The sequence below is a fragment of the Phyllostomus discolor genome, chromosome 6 (assembly GCF_004126475.2).
Source record: "Phyllostomus discolor isolate MPI-MPIP mPhyDis1 chromosome 6, mPhyDis1.pri.v3, whole genome shotgun sequence".
Lineage (NCBI taxonomy): Eukaryota > Metazoa > Chordata > Mammalia > Chiroptera > Phyllostomidae > Phyllostomus > Phyllostomus discolor.
This window is the reverse complement of record NC_040908.2, coordinates 164,683,128-164,696,824: the sequence shown is the minus strand read 5'-3', so window position 1 is coordinate 164,696,824 and position 13,697 is coordinate 164,683,128. Positions and strand designations below refer to the sequence as shown.

At 66.5% G+C, this 13,697-nt stretch overlaps 1 protein-coding gene across 3 annotated transcripts in view; it reads left to right on the top strand.

Annotated features, from left to right (window-relative positions):
• Positions 1-13,697, top strand: part of MACROD1 (mono-ADP ribosylhydrolase 1) — a 135,506-nt gene that overhangs the window by 113,054 nt on the left and 8,755 nt on the right. For 2 of the 3 annotated variants that reach the window (XM_028516626.2, XM_036029637.1), the window contains exon 4: positions 9,104-9,133. The exons of the other annotated variant lie outside the window; for it this stretch is intronic. In XM_028516626.2, the coding sequence (XP_028372427.1) occupies positions 9,104-9,133 (30 nt within the window). The remainder of the gene's footprint in view (positions 1-9,103; positions 9,134-13,697) is intronic. 3 annotated transcript variants of the gene reach the window in all.

Genomic DNA, 13,697 nt, shown 5'->3' with positions numbered 1-13,697 from the left:
TAGCCGCCTATCCCAGGGGCCCCACTCCGTGTGAAATGCAGATGTGCCGACCTAGGGAATACTCTGCTGAGCGCGGGGTGGTGGGCTCCCCAGCGGGGGCGGGGGTGGGAGGAGGGGAGGCTCCAAGTCCTCCAGGGTGGTCTAATTGTTGAGCTGGTGTCAGCTCAAGGGGCCGTGTGTGCGCGCGCATGTGCACCCCTGCCTTGATGCACGGGAAATCAACGGAAAAGGGTGCAGTGGAGGGGGAGGGGCAGCAGAGCAGCGGCCCCAGAGGGAGGAGACAGTGGGTGGGCCTCGAGCACGAGTGGGGATGTTCCCCGGGGCAGCCCGCTGCCCGGCTGGGCACAGCCAGTGGGCACTCTTCCGTCCTCCCAACCCAGGGCTTGTTTTCTGCTCAAACAGCGCCTGGCTTTCAACCGAAGCTCAGACGGGGCAAGGTGGCTGCCCGGGGTCACCCCGCAAACGGGGAGCGGAAGAACCTGTGACCTGTCCTTGGGGGCAGTCGGGGTGGTCCACGGGACCGATGAGTGGGGTCATGGCTGCGTTCAGGACCCACCCACACCGGCCCCAGCAGTGGCCCCTCCCAGGGCATTTTCCGTGTCAGCCATTGGCTCTCCCACCCGCCAGGGCTCCCTCGGGCCGCAGCCCCTCGTCTCTGCGCGGAGGGATACCGCACCCAGCTGGCCGGGGCCCAAGCCATCTCCTGGTAACTGGGTTTCAGGGAGGCTCACGTTCGTGGTTATGCTAATGGTGGGACGCTGGGTGCCTGGCTCCTGGGGGGAGGGGAGGCCCAGGCAGCCCACCGGTCCCGTCCCACTGTGCCGCGGCCCTCGAGGGTCCCCCGGAAGTCAGACCACCTGATTCGAACCCTGGCTCCCCACTTCCCGGCCCAGCTGCGCGACCTTGGGCAGGTCGCTCAACCTCCGGCGCCTGTGCTTCAGAGCGGGAGAAACAACGCCCTCTCCCCGGGCTGTGGGGGAGGGAAAGACGAAATGAAAGAATCCACCTGAAAGACTTGGCCCGGCGCCTGGCACAGAGAATTTGCTTGATAAATGCGTTATTAACTATTTTTGTTTTTGTTTAAAGTCTGCACGGTCCTGGAGGAACACGCGGGCCGGGGCTCGTTGGATCTGAGCAACCACACGCTCGTGGGCGTCTCGCTTTTCTTTCGCGTTTCGTTTCTGCGCGTTGGTTAGGTTGTCGTGTGTTACCCCCGAGTGTCTCGCATAACGAGAGGCCAACAGGAGGAAGGCGCCTGGGGATGGGTTCGGGGGTTCAGCTTTGGGGGGCGGCTGGCCGGGAGGTTGGGGCTCCAGGGGCAGAGTCCAAAGCACCCAGGCGGGCGGAAGGGGACAAAGGAGGGGCCCGAGCGGGCGGGAATCCCAACCAAGTCACCAGCTTCGAGTTGGGTGGCGGACCAGGTGGCTTCTGCAGGGAGGGGCCTGGGGATGGCACGCCCAGGGCAGCGCGGGCCGCAGAGCGGGTGGACGTGGCTGAACGGGAGGTGGGGGCAGGACTGAAGGTGCGGGAGGCAGAGGGACCGCGCCAGTGAGAGGGGGCCTCCTGGAAGGGGCGGCCCCGCTGGGTACACCCCCCAAGCGATTTGAGGAATTGCAGAGATCCCCTCAGAGAAGAGAGGGGAGGGGCTGAGTCCCCCAGGCAGAGGAGCCACTGTGTCTGGCCGGGCAGGGTGTTCTGGCTCCAGAGTCAGACTAGCGGGGTTTGAACCCTGTCTGCGCCACCCCGACCTGTGTGGTTTCGGACCGGCACCTGTCGGAGCCTCAGCTTCCCCGTCTGTGGACTGGGGCTGCATGCTTAGCGAGGTCCCCACGGCTCTCCCTCGCGCGCGGGAGAGCATACCTCAATGGGAAGCTGCTGTCGTCATTATTGCCGTCCTCAATCCAGCCTGTCCGCGGACTGATCTCGCCCTTCTCCCTGGCTGACCAGGGACAGCCGGGGACCCCCCACACCCAGGGACCCCAGCTTACACGCCCATCACCGCTGTGACACCCTATGAGGCCACAGTGGTTTTACGGGCATTTTATTCTTTATCATCTCTGCCCCATGAGGGCATCAGTTCAAGGACATACCCACCCCACAGATCAGGAAACTGAGGCCCCAGGGGGTAGAGCAACTAGCTCAAGTTCGAGTTCACAGCCAGGGTCGGGGGGGTTTTGGGACCAGGCCTGGAGAAGCATAAAGACGTTGGCTCCTCTCCATAAGTGCTGTGGCCTTGGGCAAGTCACGTCACCTCTGGGCCTCCGTTTCTCCACCTGTGAACAGGGGGGAAGGGTGTGTGCGGGGTGCACGCGTTCAGATGCTGGGCCGAGATCCCACGTGAAAGCCAGCGGTCGGTGCTGATAGACCTGAGCCCCCCCCCACAAGCTCCCCCAAGCCCGGGGAATGTCCAGGAACCCTCCCACTTCCATGGGCAGCCCCGCCTCAGAGGACAGTGACCTTGGCCTGGGGGGATAGAGCTTGTCAAACTGGGCAACTTCTAGCCGCTTGAGATGCCTTTGAAGTCTCTGTTTTTATCTTCAAAAAGTCAGCACATTTTACATTTTACTCACTCCGTGGGGCGTTTCTCATCTAAAACAGGTTTTAAACGACTCACCTTCAAGAACACCGCCGGTCTGGGGGGAGTGGGGCGGGGGGTGGGCAACGGCACCGATTTCCCGAGAACAGAGCCCACTCCCCCAAACCCGCCGGTGCCGCTTGGGGCGGCCAGTCGGTGACGAGCCATCACCTCAAAGGCGCCAGGCACTGGGCCAGGCTCTGGGGTGCAGGTGAGCCGGGGGGGGGGGGGGGGGGGCGGTGGCCCAGCGGGGGGAGGCAGGCTGGAACGGGCCAGCTGCGGTGAACCCGCAGGGGCCGTGTAGGGACACACAGGGGGGGTCTGGAAAGGGACCCCCTGGACAGTGCAGTAGCCAGCGGTCCCCCTCCTGCCTCCATTGCCCTTGACCTTCTCTCCTACTTCTCACTCCCCCACTCTCTGCTGCAGCCGCCTGGATGGGCCTTGGCCAGCCGGGCCTGCCGCTGCCTCAGGGCCCTTGCACAGGCTGGGCCCTGGGGGGTGCTCTTCCCAGTAGCTCCCTCTACCCTGCAGGTCCCTTGACTCCTCGGGATCAGCCCCACCCGCCCATCTGCCACTCCCTTCTTGCTGGTTCCCTTCACCACCCTGGGCCCTGCCGGCCGGATCTCTCATCCGGGGTTCTTCTCTGCCGTTGTCATTTCCCAGGCCTGCTGGAGGCCAGCTCTGACTGCAGAGCCTCACCCGCCGCGTCCCAGAGCCCAGCACACAGTAGGGGCTGCATGCATATTTGTCAAATGACAGAAAGCCGAGACTTGGCCTCACAAAGGAGGAAGGAGCATGGCACGCCGGGCCTGCTGGGGTGCGGGGCAGCGGCCCCCAGTTCCCCGTGCCTGGCTGGAGGCCTCTCCGGCACCGGAGGCCAGGACAGGGTGTTGGGAGCAGAGGTTGGAGCACGAGCCACCAGTGGCCTCCGGAGGCACACGAGGGGCTGTGCAGGCTCAAGGTCACCGCTGTGCCCGCTGTGCCCGCGTGCAGGCCTCTCCCTGGCCCAGGAACCTGCTCAGCGCTTTCCCCGGGTCACTGAGTCTCCTCTCAGCCAGCAGCCCCCGCACGGTGCCCTCTCGCCTCCCCTGGTGCCCACCCCCGCCCCCCGCTGCCGCACCCGCTGCGGCTGGAGGATCTTGTTCCCGGCGGGGAGAAGCCAAGGCGGCTCCTACCGTATCTCCTGCCACTGCCCTTGGACCCGCCCTGTGGCCTGCGGGCCCCCACCCCAGGCCCTGCCCCCGAGGCCCCCGCCCTAGGGGTGGGCTCCTCTGCAAGACCCGAGGGGTCACAGCCTGGGCTCCAAGCCAGGCCGGCCCCTGGGCGGCCTCGCTGAGTGATTCTGGGCACAATCCATGCACAGCCTTCTTGGTTTGTTCAGTAGATTGCCAGCAGGTCCCTGCCATGCACTGGGCCCTGTGCTGGGAGCTGGGGACGCAGCCGTGGATGAGACACACAGGGCAGTCACCCGGGAGGCAACGATGCTGGAGACAGTGATTCATAACCCCCAGGAGCGCGTAGCCAGGGAGCCGCCCTGGCCCCTGCTAGCGGATGCCCTCCTCAGGGCTGACTCCCAGGCTGGGCGGTGGCCAGCGCGTCTCCCCGGCAGAGGCACCCGCTCATGCAAAGGCCCTGGGGCGGGGGGCACGGGGCGAGTTTGAGGATCGGGAGAGTGGCTGAGGGAGAGACGGAGGGGAGAGGGGAAGCGATGAGGCAGTGGGGCCCACGGGCCGGGCGTGAGAGGGACCGGTTCCTAGGGCCAAGGCGAGCGGCGGCCGGGGTTTGATCGAGAAGCTGGGGGAGACATAGGAGACGCTCAGCTCCGCAGCGAGAGAAGGTCGTCGTCCGTGGCAGCCTTCTCTCTGCAGTGTGGGCTGTGACGGTGTCCCCGCGTGGGGTGCGCGGGAAGGGGCCCGTGTGCATCGGAGCGGCTCTGGCCTGCACCCAGCCACTTCTGCCGCGGTGGGCCCCCTTCTCCATAGAAAACGTTCAAGTTAGATTTGATGACTTTATTGGCATAAAGACAAATATATTAACATTATGTATTAAAACATTTTCTTCAACCTTTAAGTTCACTTTTTTCTTAAAAGAAATGACAACATTTTCGTGGGTCCCTAGAAGTACTGTGGGCCCAAGACTCGGACTGGGCCCTCCAGGTGGGGGCCGTCCTCCTAATGAGGTGCTGGGTCAGGAGCAGGGATGGGGGGGGCCAAGGGGCAGGGAGGGGTTGGGGGGACCGTGGGTCTGTAACCAGAGAAGGAGGAAGTGTCTGTGTGCCCCAGAGCCTCCATCTGCCCCCCTCAACTCAGCCTCCCCCACCAGTTCCTACAGCCCCTCTGAGCAGCCCCCCAGCCGTGGAGAGTCAGGCCCAGCCCACCAGGCCCCCCATCCTCTCCGGGAAACTCTCTGACCCATCAGGCCCTTGCCCCGCCCCTCCCTGCATGTCCTTCCTTCTTCTCTCTGAAGGCGCTGCCTCCCTCCAGCCTCGGTTCACAGGCCACCTCCTCCAGGAAGCCTGCTGGGCTTCGGGCTGCACCGGCCCTGGCACGTCCCTCCCCGTGGCGAGTGTGTGCTCCTTACCCCACCCCCAGGGCTGGGAGCTCCCCTCCTCCAGGGACAGTGTCTGCGTCCTCTCTGTAAGCTTGGTGGCACCTGGCACGTGGTTGGGACCCAATTAAACTGTTTTGTATAGGGAGGGAAGAAGGGGCCCTGGAGTCTGCTTTTGCCCGGGGCCTCCTCTGACCTTCAGTGACAGTGGCTAAGCAGCCTCCCTTGCACGGGGCAGCGGCCACGTGCCAGCCCCTGGACTGGGTCAGGAGTTGGAGTTCAGCCTGGGGAGCGACCCTGCCCCACCCACAGGGACAGCACGTAGGGGGTGGGGGAGGGGCTGGGTTTCCCCAGAGGAGGTGCTGGGCCTGAGAAGGTGTGGGGTGGGGTTTCGGGGTGTGCATTGTATGAGCAGCAGTGTGGGGGCAGAGGAGAGCCAGCCAAACGTTCGGGAGATGCCCCCCAGACCCCCAACCTGGAGGGCCAGCACCAGGGCGCAGAGGATCTGGCAATGACTGCGGACAAGGGGTGCAGACCTCCTTTCCACCCCAAGGTCAAGGCCCAGCACCAAGGAGGCTTGGAGCCAGTTAATCAAGTCCAGCGGAGCATGGCGCAGGCTCATCCATGGGGCGGGGGTTGGAGGGGGGCGGATCGTGGGTCTGGGCCGCCTCGGGCTGCAGCGGGGGCCGGCCAGCTGACTCAGACCAGGCGCCCCCTGCCCCCAAGGTGTTCCCTCTGTCCCAGAAACCTGCATCCCCCACCCCAAAGCCAGAATAAGGCTCATGCCCCTCCTGGGGCCCCCAGGGCGAGGCTCGGGCCCAGCTCACCGAGCCCCTCATGAGCTCAAGGACCCGACTTCCGGGGCAGGCCGGGTCCCTTGGGTAGCGCCAGTCAGGAGCCCCGGCCTGGACTGGAAACCCAGCGCCCGCCCCCGTACCACCCGGCGGCTCAGCCATCACTGTGCCTCCGCGGGGCGGGGTCAGGAGCCCGTGCAGACACGGGGGGGGGGGGGGGGGGGCAGCGGTGAAGAAAACAGGCAACTGTGCTGTGCAAGCCCCTTGCCCTCCCCAGTCACTGTGAACCTCAGTTTCCCCGTCTGAGAAATGGGCTATTCACAGTTGTTTACAGTCTGAACCCGAACTGAGGGGGGCTCGACGGGGCAGAGAGCGGAAGGCGCGGGAGCTGGGGTCTCAAGGCGTCCGGGCTCGGGGAGGAGGGAGGGCCAGCCCCAGCCTGGGGAGAGGATGGCTCAGGACCACCCTGCTTCAGGTGGGATGCTTGGTGGCGCACCCAAGGGATGGCCTGTGGGTGTCCTTGGCACTGCCCCCCTTTTTCAGTGTCCTCTCCAAACCCCCAGGCCATTCGCCCCGGCCGCCTGGCCCAGCTGAGGACCTCAGTCAGCCGTACGGGGGCAGCGTGTGGCCAGGCGGCCAGGGCCCTGGAAGGAGAGCCAGACGGGGGGCCCCAAAGAAGAGCCAGGCAGCAACCGGGTCCGGCCACAGGGTCGCCGCCCTTCCCGGGGCCCCTACTCATAGGAATGCTGAGTGTGGCGGGCTGGAGGCAAGGGACCCTGCAGACCAGCCTCCCAGGATACACGCCGGGGTGGGGCCCAACCAGTGGTCTGGCCTCTGTGCAGCCCATGTCCAAGCCAGAGTCGGCCCCTCCTGCCCTTCCCCACCTGTGGCAGATACTGCCACCTGGCCGCCTGGCAGGCCCTTCCCCCGGCTCAGCCTCTGCCCATGCCCCCCGCCCCACCCCCGCTCCAGGATATTGCTGGCCTGGCAGACACCAGGCGGCTCACCCCCGTCCCCTCCCCGGGGCAGGGTCACACACAGAGGGGCCTGGGGGGCAGCTGGGGGCTTGGCATCTCCTTCCATCAGGGGCCTGCAGAACAGCAGGTCAGGGCCTCTCCCCTCCTGCCCCTTCGAGGCTCCCTGCCAACCCGCTTGGCCCCGAGCCGGCGGCGCGGGAGCCAGCTCGTTTGCAGCCGGTGTTAATTAAGAGAGGGAGGTGACGGGGGTGGGGAAGGGCCATGGAGGGCAGCTTCCGACAGCCGCCAGGACTGCCCCTCGGACCTCGGGGGCCCAGAGATGCCCCCTCGGGCTCCAGGGCAGGGCTGTCTAGACGCCCAGCCCCCTGCTCTGAGGCCAGGCCCGCTGCGGTGGGAGCAAGCCCACTGTGCGCTCCATCTCCGTGTGGGGCAGGCAGGCCCTGGCCTGGAGGGGAGCCTCCCTGTGACAGCCCCCCCCCCGCCGCAGTCTGCCTTGAGGTCAGCCTGCTTTTCAGCCTGCCTTCGGAGCCAGACAGACCCCCTCCCAACCCTCCTGCTGCCACCGGCAACGCACCCCGTGCCCGCCCGGCTCCCTCGGCCTCACAGGGGAAGCAGCTCCTTCCCGAGGCTGCGTGATGACAGTAACCAGGGTCACGTGTGCAAAGCCCTGGCTCTGCCATCGAAACGTGTGTTCCCGGGGCAGAGGCCACATCCAGGGCCATTTCGGGCCCAACCCCGCGGCCGCCGGCCCGTCTGCCCGGGTGTCCGTCCATCTATCCGTCCATGGCCCCCCTCCTGCTTTCAGGAGGACCCCGCTCCAGCTGCCTCGCCGCCACCACCGCCGCCTCCCCGAGCCCCCCGCAGCCCCCCAGCCCTGCCTGGGGAGCGCCCGGCCTCTCCTCGCCTCTCCATCTTAATTAGCTGCTTGTATTAATCTGGCAAGTAACGTGGCAACGTGCAGCCCTGGGTTTTCGGGCTGTGGAATTAATTATTCCCCAGGCGAGGCGCTGTCAGCTCTGGGAGACCAGCCACTCGGAGCCGCCGGCACCACTTAGCAGCGTCCGCGGCTTCTGAATGGCACCGGGGCCTGCGGCGCGGCCAGCCGGAAACGGCCCCCACTCCCGGCCGGGCTCCGCCGTGTGTCCCCTCACGCGGAGGGGACCCCAAGACCAGGGGCAGGGTCGGGGCCAGGGCCCCCGGGGCCGGAGTGGCTGTGGCGCAGCTGGTCTCCGCACCTGGGCGGCACCGCGGCCTGGGACGCACCTGCCCTGGCTCGCCGTCATCTGCCCTGACGAGCGCCGGCAGCTCACACAGATGCGGCCGGGCACCGGAGCCCCCGCTGGGGAGCGGGTGCTGACCCGGATGGCCCTGACAGCCCAGCGGAGAGGCTGCCAGCTTCACCCTGCCCGCCCCCACCAGCCCCGTGGAGAGGCGGGAGGGGGCAGCGGGCCGGGCAGAGCCAGCTGGACCGGGCAGCCGCAGCAGCTGCTTGGCCAGCTCTGGTCGAGGGACGGGGCAAGGGTCGGAGCTCCCTCGACCTTTTCTCTCTGAGGAAACTGAGGCACAGAGGAAAGTAACCCTCGAGTCACCCACCGGTCGGCCTCAGCGCCGGGTCCGGGCCTGGTGCCCTGGGCCCTCACCTCGCTGCCCCAGAACTGGGCCCTAGCCTCACGCACGGCCACTGCCGCCCCAGCCCTGGCCCACAGTCTCACGTGCCCTCCCCTCGCCCCCCGCTCACCGGCCCGGGCAGCAGCAGCAGCAGCAGCTTTAGGCCTGTGCCCTCTGCGGCCAGTGGGCTCCCGGGGCAGGGCCCAGGACGGCCTGTTCGTCCCACCTATCTGCCCCAGGCCCAGCCCCTCCCCGGTCCTCAGCAGACGGCATGGGGCCCAAGACTGTGTGAGTGAATACACACGCGTGGCCACAGGCCCCCTGCCACTCTAGGCCCCACGGGCAGCTGCCTCGGGGGTGAGCGGGCAGGACCCTGGCGGCTCCGGGGCCCTCCCTCGCCGCCGTGCAAACCCCAGGCCCCGCTAGGCCTCAGGGGGAGGGGATGTCCCGCCCCTTCACATTCCCCTTCTCCACCGGCCTCAGAGGAGACCCTGTGCCCCGAGACCAGAGGCCCAGCCCAGCTGGCAGCGCCCTCCCCACGCCCCCCACAGCCTGCCCCACCAGCCACCCCCCGACTGACCAGCCTTTTCTCTCTCTTGCAGCCAACAGCTCCCTGCTCGGAGGAGGCGGTGGTGAGTGAGCCCTTCCTGAGGTCCTTTGGGGGCGGGTGGGGTCTGGGGGGCGGGGGGTGCTGCTCCTTCCACGGTTGCTTCCTTCCCCCTGCTCCCCCCACCCCACCCCGCCCTCTGTGCCCAGCTCACCGCTGGCCTTTCCTGCCGCAGCCTGCCCGTGGTCCCCACCGCATCTCTGCCCTCCTTTCCTGCCTCCCTCCCTCTCACCTTGTCAGGTCTGCCACCCCCGCAGACAAAGCCAGACCCCTGGATGGCAGGCCGGGGCCCCTCACTGCTGAGTGGCCTGGGCGGGTCCCCAGCCTCTGAACAGAGGCCTCCTGGTTTGTGACGGGGAGGCAGGGGACATGGAAGGCTTTCAAGGGCCCAGGCCAGGCCCTCAGCACGCTCTGCACCCCTTTGGCCTCAGTTTCCCCACCTGGGAGGACAAAATTTTCGCTTGTGCTCAGCTCCGAAAGCAGGCCAAGGTCTCGTAGTCGGGGAGAGGCCTGCCAGCTGCTAACCCTCGACACTGCCTGTGTGTTCACTGTTCAAGACCACCACGAGGCAGGGGTGGCCGCTGGGCAGGAGGTCAGACGCCAGGGTGGGCTCCGCAGCCAAGGCAGCACCTGGGTCCCAGGGCCTCCGCCCCGGCCAGCTGGGCCCAGGGGCTGCCTCACAGCCCCTCGCCCCAGCGCCGGGCCGCGGCGGCCGGGCCGCCCGCTGTCTGCACAGGCGGCGGGATGATTGGTGAGGCAGGGGGCAGGGGTTAATGCGCCGTAGGATAAATCCCGGGGGCTGTGTTTACGGCAGCGGTGGCGGGGTCCAGGCCAGGTTTTAAAAGGGGGAAAAATAAAAGGGGCAGCGAAGGTCAGGAATAAATAAGAGCAGCACTAAGAGCTGTCGGTGACCGGCCAGGACGTGGGCGGGGGCGGGGGGGGCGGCATCTGTTTGTGGCTGGAGATGTTTTCCCTCCCTCCCTCCCCACTTACCCTCCAGCTGTCCCTGTGGAGGGCACAGCCACCCTGGAAGCCTCTCAGAATGGGGGGGGGGGCTTTGCTGGAGGACGGGGGGCACAGACAGGCCAGCTAGGACCCTCTTCCGAGCCCGTCCTTTGGAGGAGGCTGGCGCCCCGTTGATCGGACACCCGCCACGCTCTGCCCGCAGCCACGCCCTCCTTCACCCCCCAGAAACTGAGCACCTACTGCGTGCCGGGCCTTGAACAGGGGGGTGTGGTCCCTGCCCTCCCAGAGCTCACAGCCCAGATGGGAGCCCCCCCTCACGACATAGGGTGGTCTGTGTTGGGGTGGGGGCGGTGCTCACCGGTGCGGTGAGGCTGGGTGAGGGGCACCCGTCCGGGCCTGGGCGTGAGATGGCTCCTCCAGGAACCAGGTAGTGGGCGCCCCGCCAGTGCCCAGGGGACGGGCAGGAGAGAGCTGGTGGAGGGCAGTGGGACAGGCGTGCCAGGCAGGGTGAGGGGCCGTGTGGGGTGGGGGGTGCTCGGGAGGATGGAGGGGTCAGAGCCCAAGGAGCTGGGTTTCCAGTCACTCCCTGTGCGGAGACAAGGCCCACAGCAGGGCGTGGGCCTTCTAAGTCCTGGGTCAGGTCGCACTCCTCCCCTGCTCAAACTCTGCCACGGCCCAGGCCCACGGGCCCCCAGCCACCCCTCGGACCCCTCACCACACAGCCCGCCCCTGCCCCACCCCACGCACCCTCACACTGGCCTTCCTCCCCAGGACAGGCCCGGCCGGCTCCTGCCTCGGGGCCTTTGCCCTGGCTGTGCCCGCGGCCCAGAACCCTGCTTCTCCTCGCAGCCGCGCGGCTGCTCCCGTTACTCCTCCTCACGAGTCTTTACGTGCACACGGCACCTGCTCGCTGAGAACCCCCACCCCCCAGCCCGTAACTACAGTTACAGCACCTGCCCGGCCCCTCACACTGCTCTAGTTTTTACCTCCCTGAGCACACCTTCCCGCCGACCTGCCTCATCACTCAGTGGCTTGTTCCGTCCGCTGTCCACGGCCTGTCTCCCCTGAGAACGGAAGCTCGGGGTGCGGGGCAGCACCCGGAGTGGGGTCTGGCCCACAGGGCAGGTGCTCGCTAAGGGGTGGCCAGGTGAATGAATGGACTGCAGGTGAAGGCAGGATGGCCCTACGTGTTAAGAACTTGCTGGCGAGGGTGTGGGAGCCGCTGAGGTTTTAGGCAGGGTGGGGTGTGGCTCGGGGATGGCCTGGTGACCTCTCTCTGGGAGGTCAAAGGGCACCTGCTCTGGCCAGACTGAGGGGAAAAGGCCCCACGGGGGTCCTTCTGACTCCCCTTCCTGTGTCATTGAGGGTGCGCAGAGGCTAGCGCGGCCCCCGAGTGCGGCCCGGCTGACGCCGAGATGGATGGGGTGAGCAGGGCCCCGGGAGGAAGTGGGCGAGGAGTCCAGCCTTTTAACGCTGGCTGAGATTTATGGAGCCGCCGCCAGTACTCGCCGGGCCTGTCACTCTGCTAATGTGATTGGAACAAGGTGGAGGTGGGAGGGAGGGGCCGGGGCTGGGGCAGGGGCCAGGCTGGGGCTGGTGGGGGCCCAACGCCCGCCTGGGGCCGGAAGAGAGAGGGCCCCGGACTCCTGGGCCATCTCTGCCCTCAGGTCGGCCCCCTGTCCTGTCTGCACCAGCCCCAACCCACCAGCCCGCCCGGGTGGGGGCGCAGACAGGACAGTCTGGGACTGGGGGGCCCGGAGGCCGGCCTGACTCCGCCCAGATGGACTCCGGGCAGCCCTTCTCCGCTGAGTCCACTACCACGAGGGGTTCAGGCCCCTACCCACCCCCGACTCTCCCGTCACCACCCATTTTCTGCTCACCCACACACCCACCTACCCAGCCACCCAGGCGTGTAACCCGCTGTACTCCCGTCCGGCCTGCTCTGGCCAGTGTGGGAGGATGCCCCGCCCTGCCGCTCCCCGCCCCCACTCTGTGCCCCCGCTCCGTGCCTGTCCCACAGAACTGACCCCCCGGCACACACCGTGTCTTGGGCTTATGCTCATTGACTGTCTGCCCTAGAAGGCACCCTCCCCGGGAGCAGGGTGCTGGGGGACCTTGTGGGGCAGTCAGTTCACGCTGTGTGTGCCAGGTCCTGCCCTAGGAGCTGGGACACGGGTGCCCCTGCCCTGGGGAGCCCAGCCAGTCCTGCGGGAAGGGGAGGGGGGGGACAGCAGATAAACCAGCAGGGCCCAGGGCAGCTCTCAGCTCGGAAGGAGACCCTCAAAGGGGTATGGGGCCTGACCTGCAGGGCTTTTTTTATTTTTATTTTTTAAATTGATTTGAGAGAGAGAGAAAGCAAAAGAAACATCAGTCTGTTGCTCCACTTGTTCACGCATCCACTGGTTGCCTCTGATACGTGCCCTGAGCAGGGATGGAACCCACACCCTTGATGCAGCAGAACGCTGTAACCAACTGAGCTGCCCAGCCAGGGCCTGGCCTGCAGGACTTGGGTGCGTCGAGCCCAGTTTGTGCTGCTAGGGTGTGATGGTTCCGAGTGGGGGAGCAGGGAAGGGAGCTGGCCAGGCGCCCCCAACCTCAGTGACAGCCCCCAGGGGCTGCTGGGGCCGAAAGGACTTGCCCCATAGGCTCCAGGGCTCCTAGGCTTGCCTCACTGTGGGGCTGAGCCCCCGCCAGGCCCTGCGGCCACACCAGATGGTTCCGGCCACGGTGACTCTTAGGGAAGCCCCCCACTCCCCATTCCTTCCCCGGGCTCCTTCCGAGTGTGTGTGTGTGTGTGTGTGTGTGTGTATGATGGGGGGTCCCTGGGTCCAACACTGGGACCCGGGGCTCAGTTCTGCCCTCAGGGAGACCCATTTTGGCAGAAGGCTTCCCAGCAGAGGGGGCATTTGACTTGGGCCCTGATGGCTGAATAGGAGCTCAACAGGTGCAGAGAGGGTGGGCAGGCCCCGCAGGCGGAGGCCCGGTGTCTGCGTCAGAGAGACCCGTGGGGCCGCCAGGCCCACTCCCTCCTCCCGCCTCCCTCCCTCGGAGCCTTTTCCTGGCTCAACAGAAAAAAAAACTTTGAACACTCTCTTATTGTATGGTAAGAAGGGAGGCGGGCCCAGAACCAGGATGGGAATCGACAGGGCCCTGACGTGTGTCTCTCCTGTTTATTAGGACTGAAATGTTTACCCGGCGATAAGGAGCCGGCTTTCTCGTGGAGATTTGTGCGCGCTTTTTCAATTACCCCTCGTCTTTCTCTGCCACTTTTGCACTAAAGGGATAATAAATGTATCGGAGCGTTTCAATTATTCATCTAAATCATGACTGCGCCTGCCACGGCCAAGCACTAGTGACAGATTAATTCAGGACGCCCGCCTCCGCTGGCGTGGCCGCCATCTCCGTGTCCGCCTGGCCAGCGCCCCGAAGAGCTGGCCAGAGGGTTGGCCGGGCTGCCGGCAGGCGGTCACCTCGGACGCAAGTGGGCAGAGCAGGACGGAACCCCGACCCACCCCACCCTCACGTTCACGCTTGAGGTCAGCAATACCTGCTTCCTGCCCCAGGTCAGCGGCCCCACCCAAAGCTGCGGGGGCCGGCCCTTGCCCGCCCTGCAGCCCTCTCGG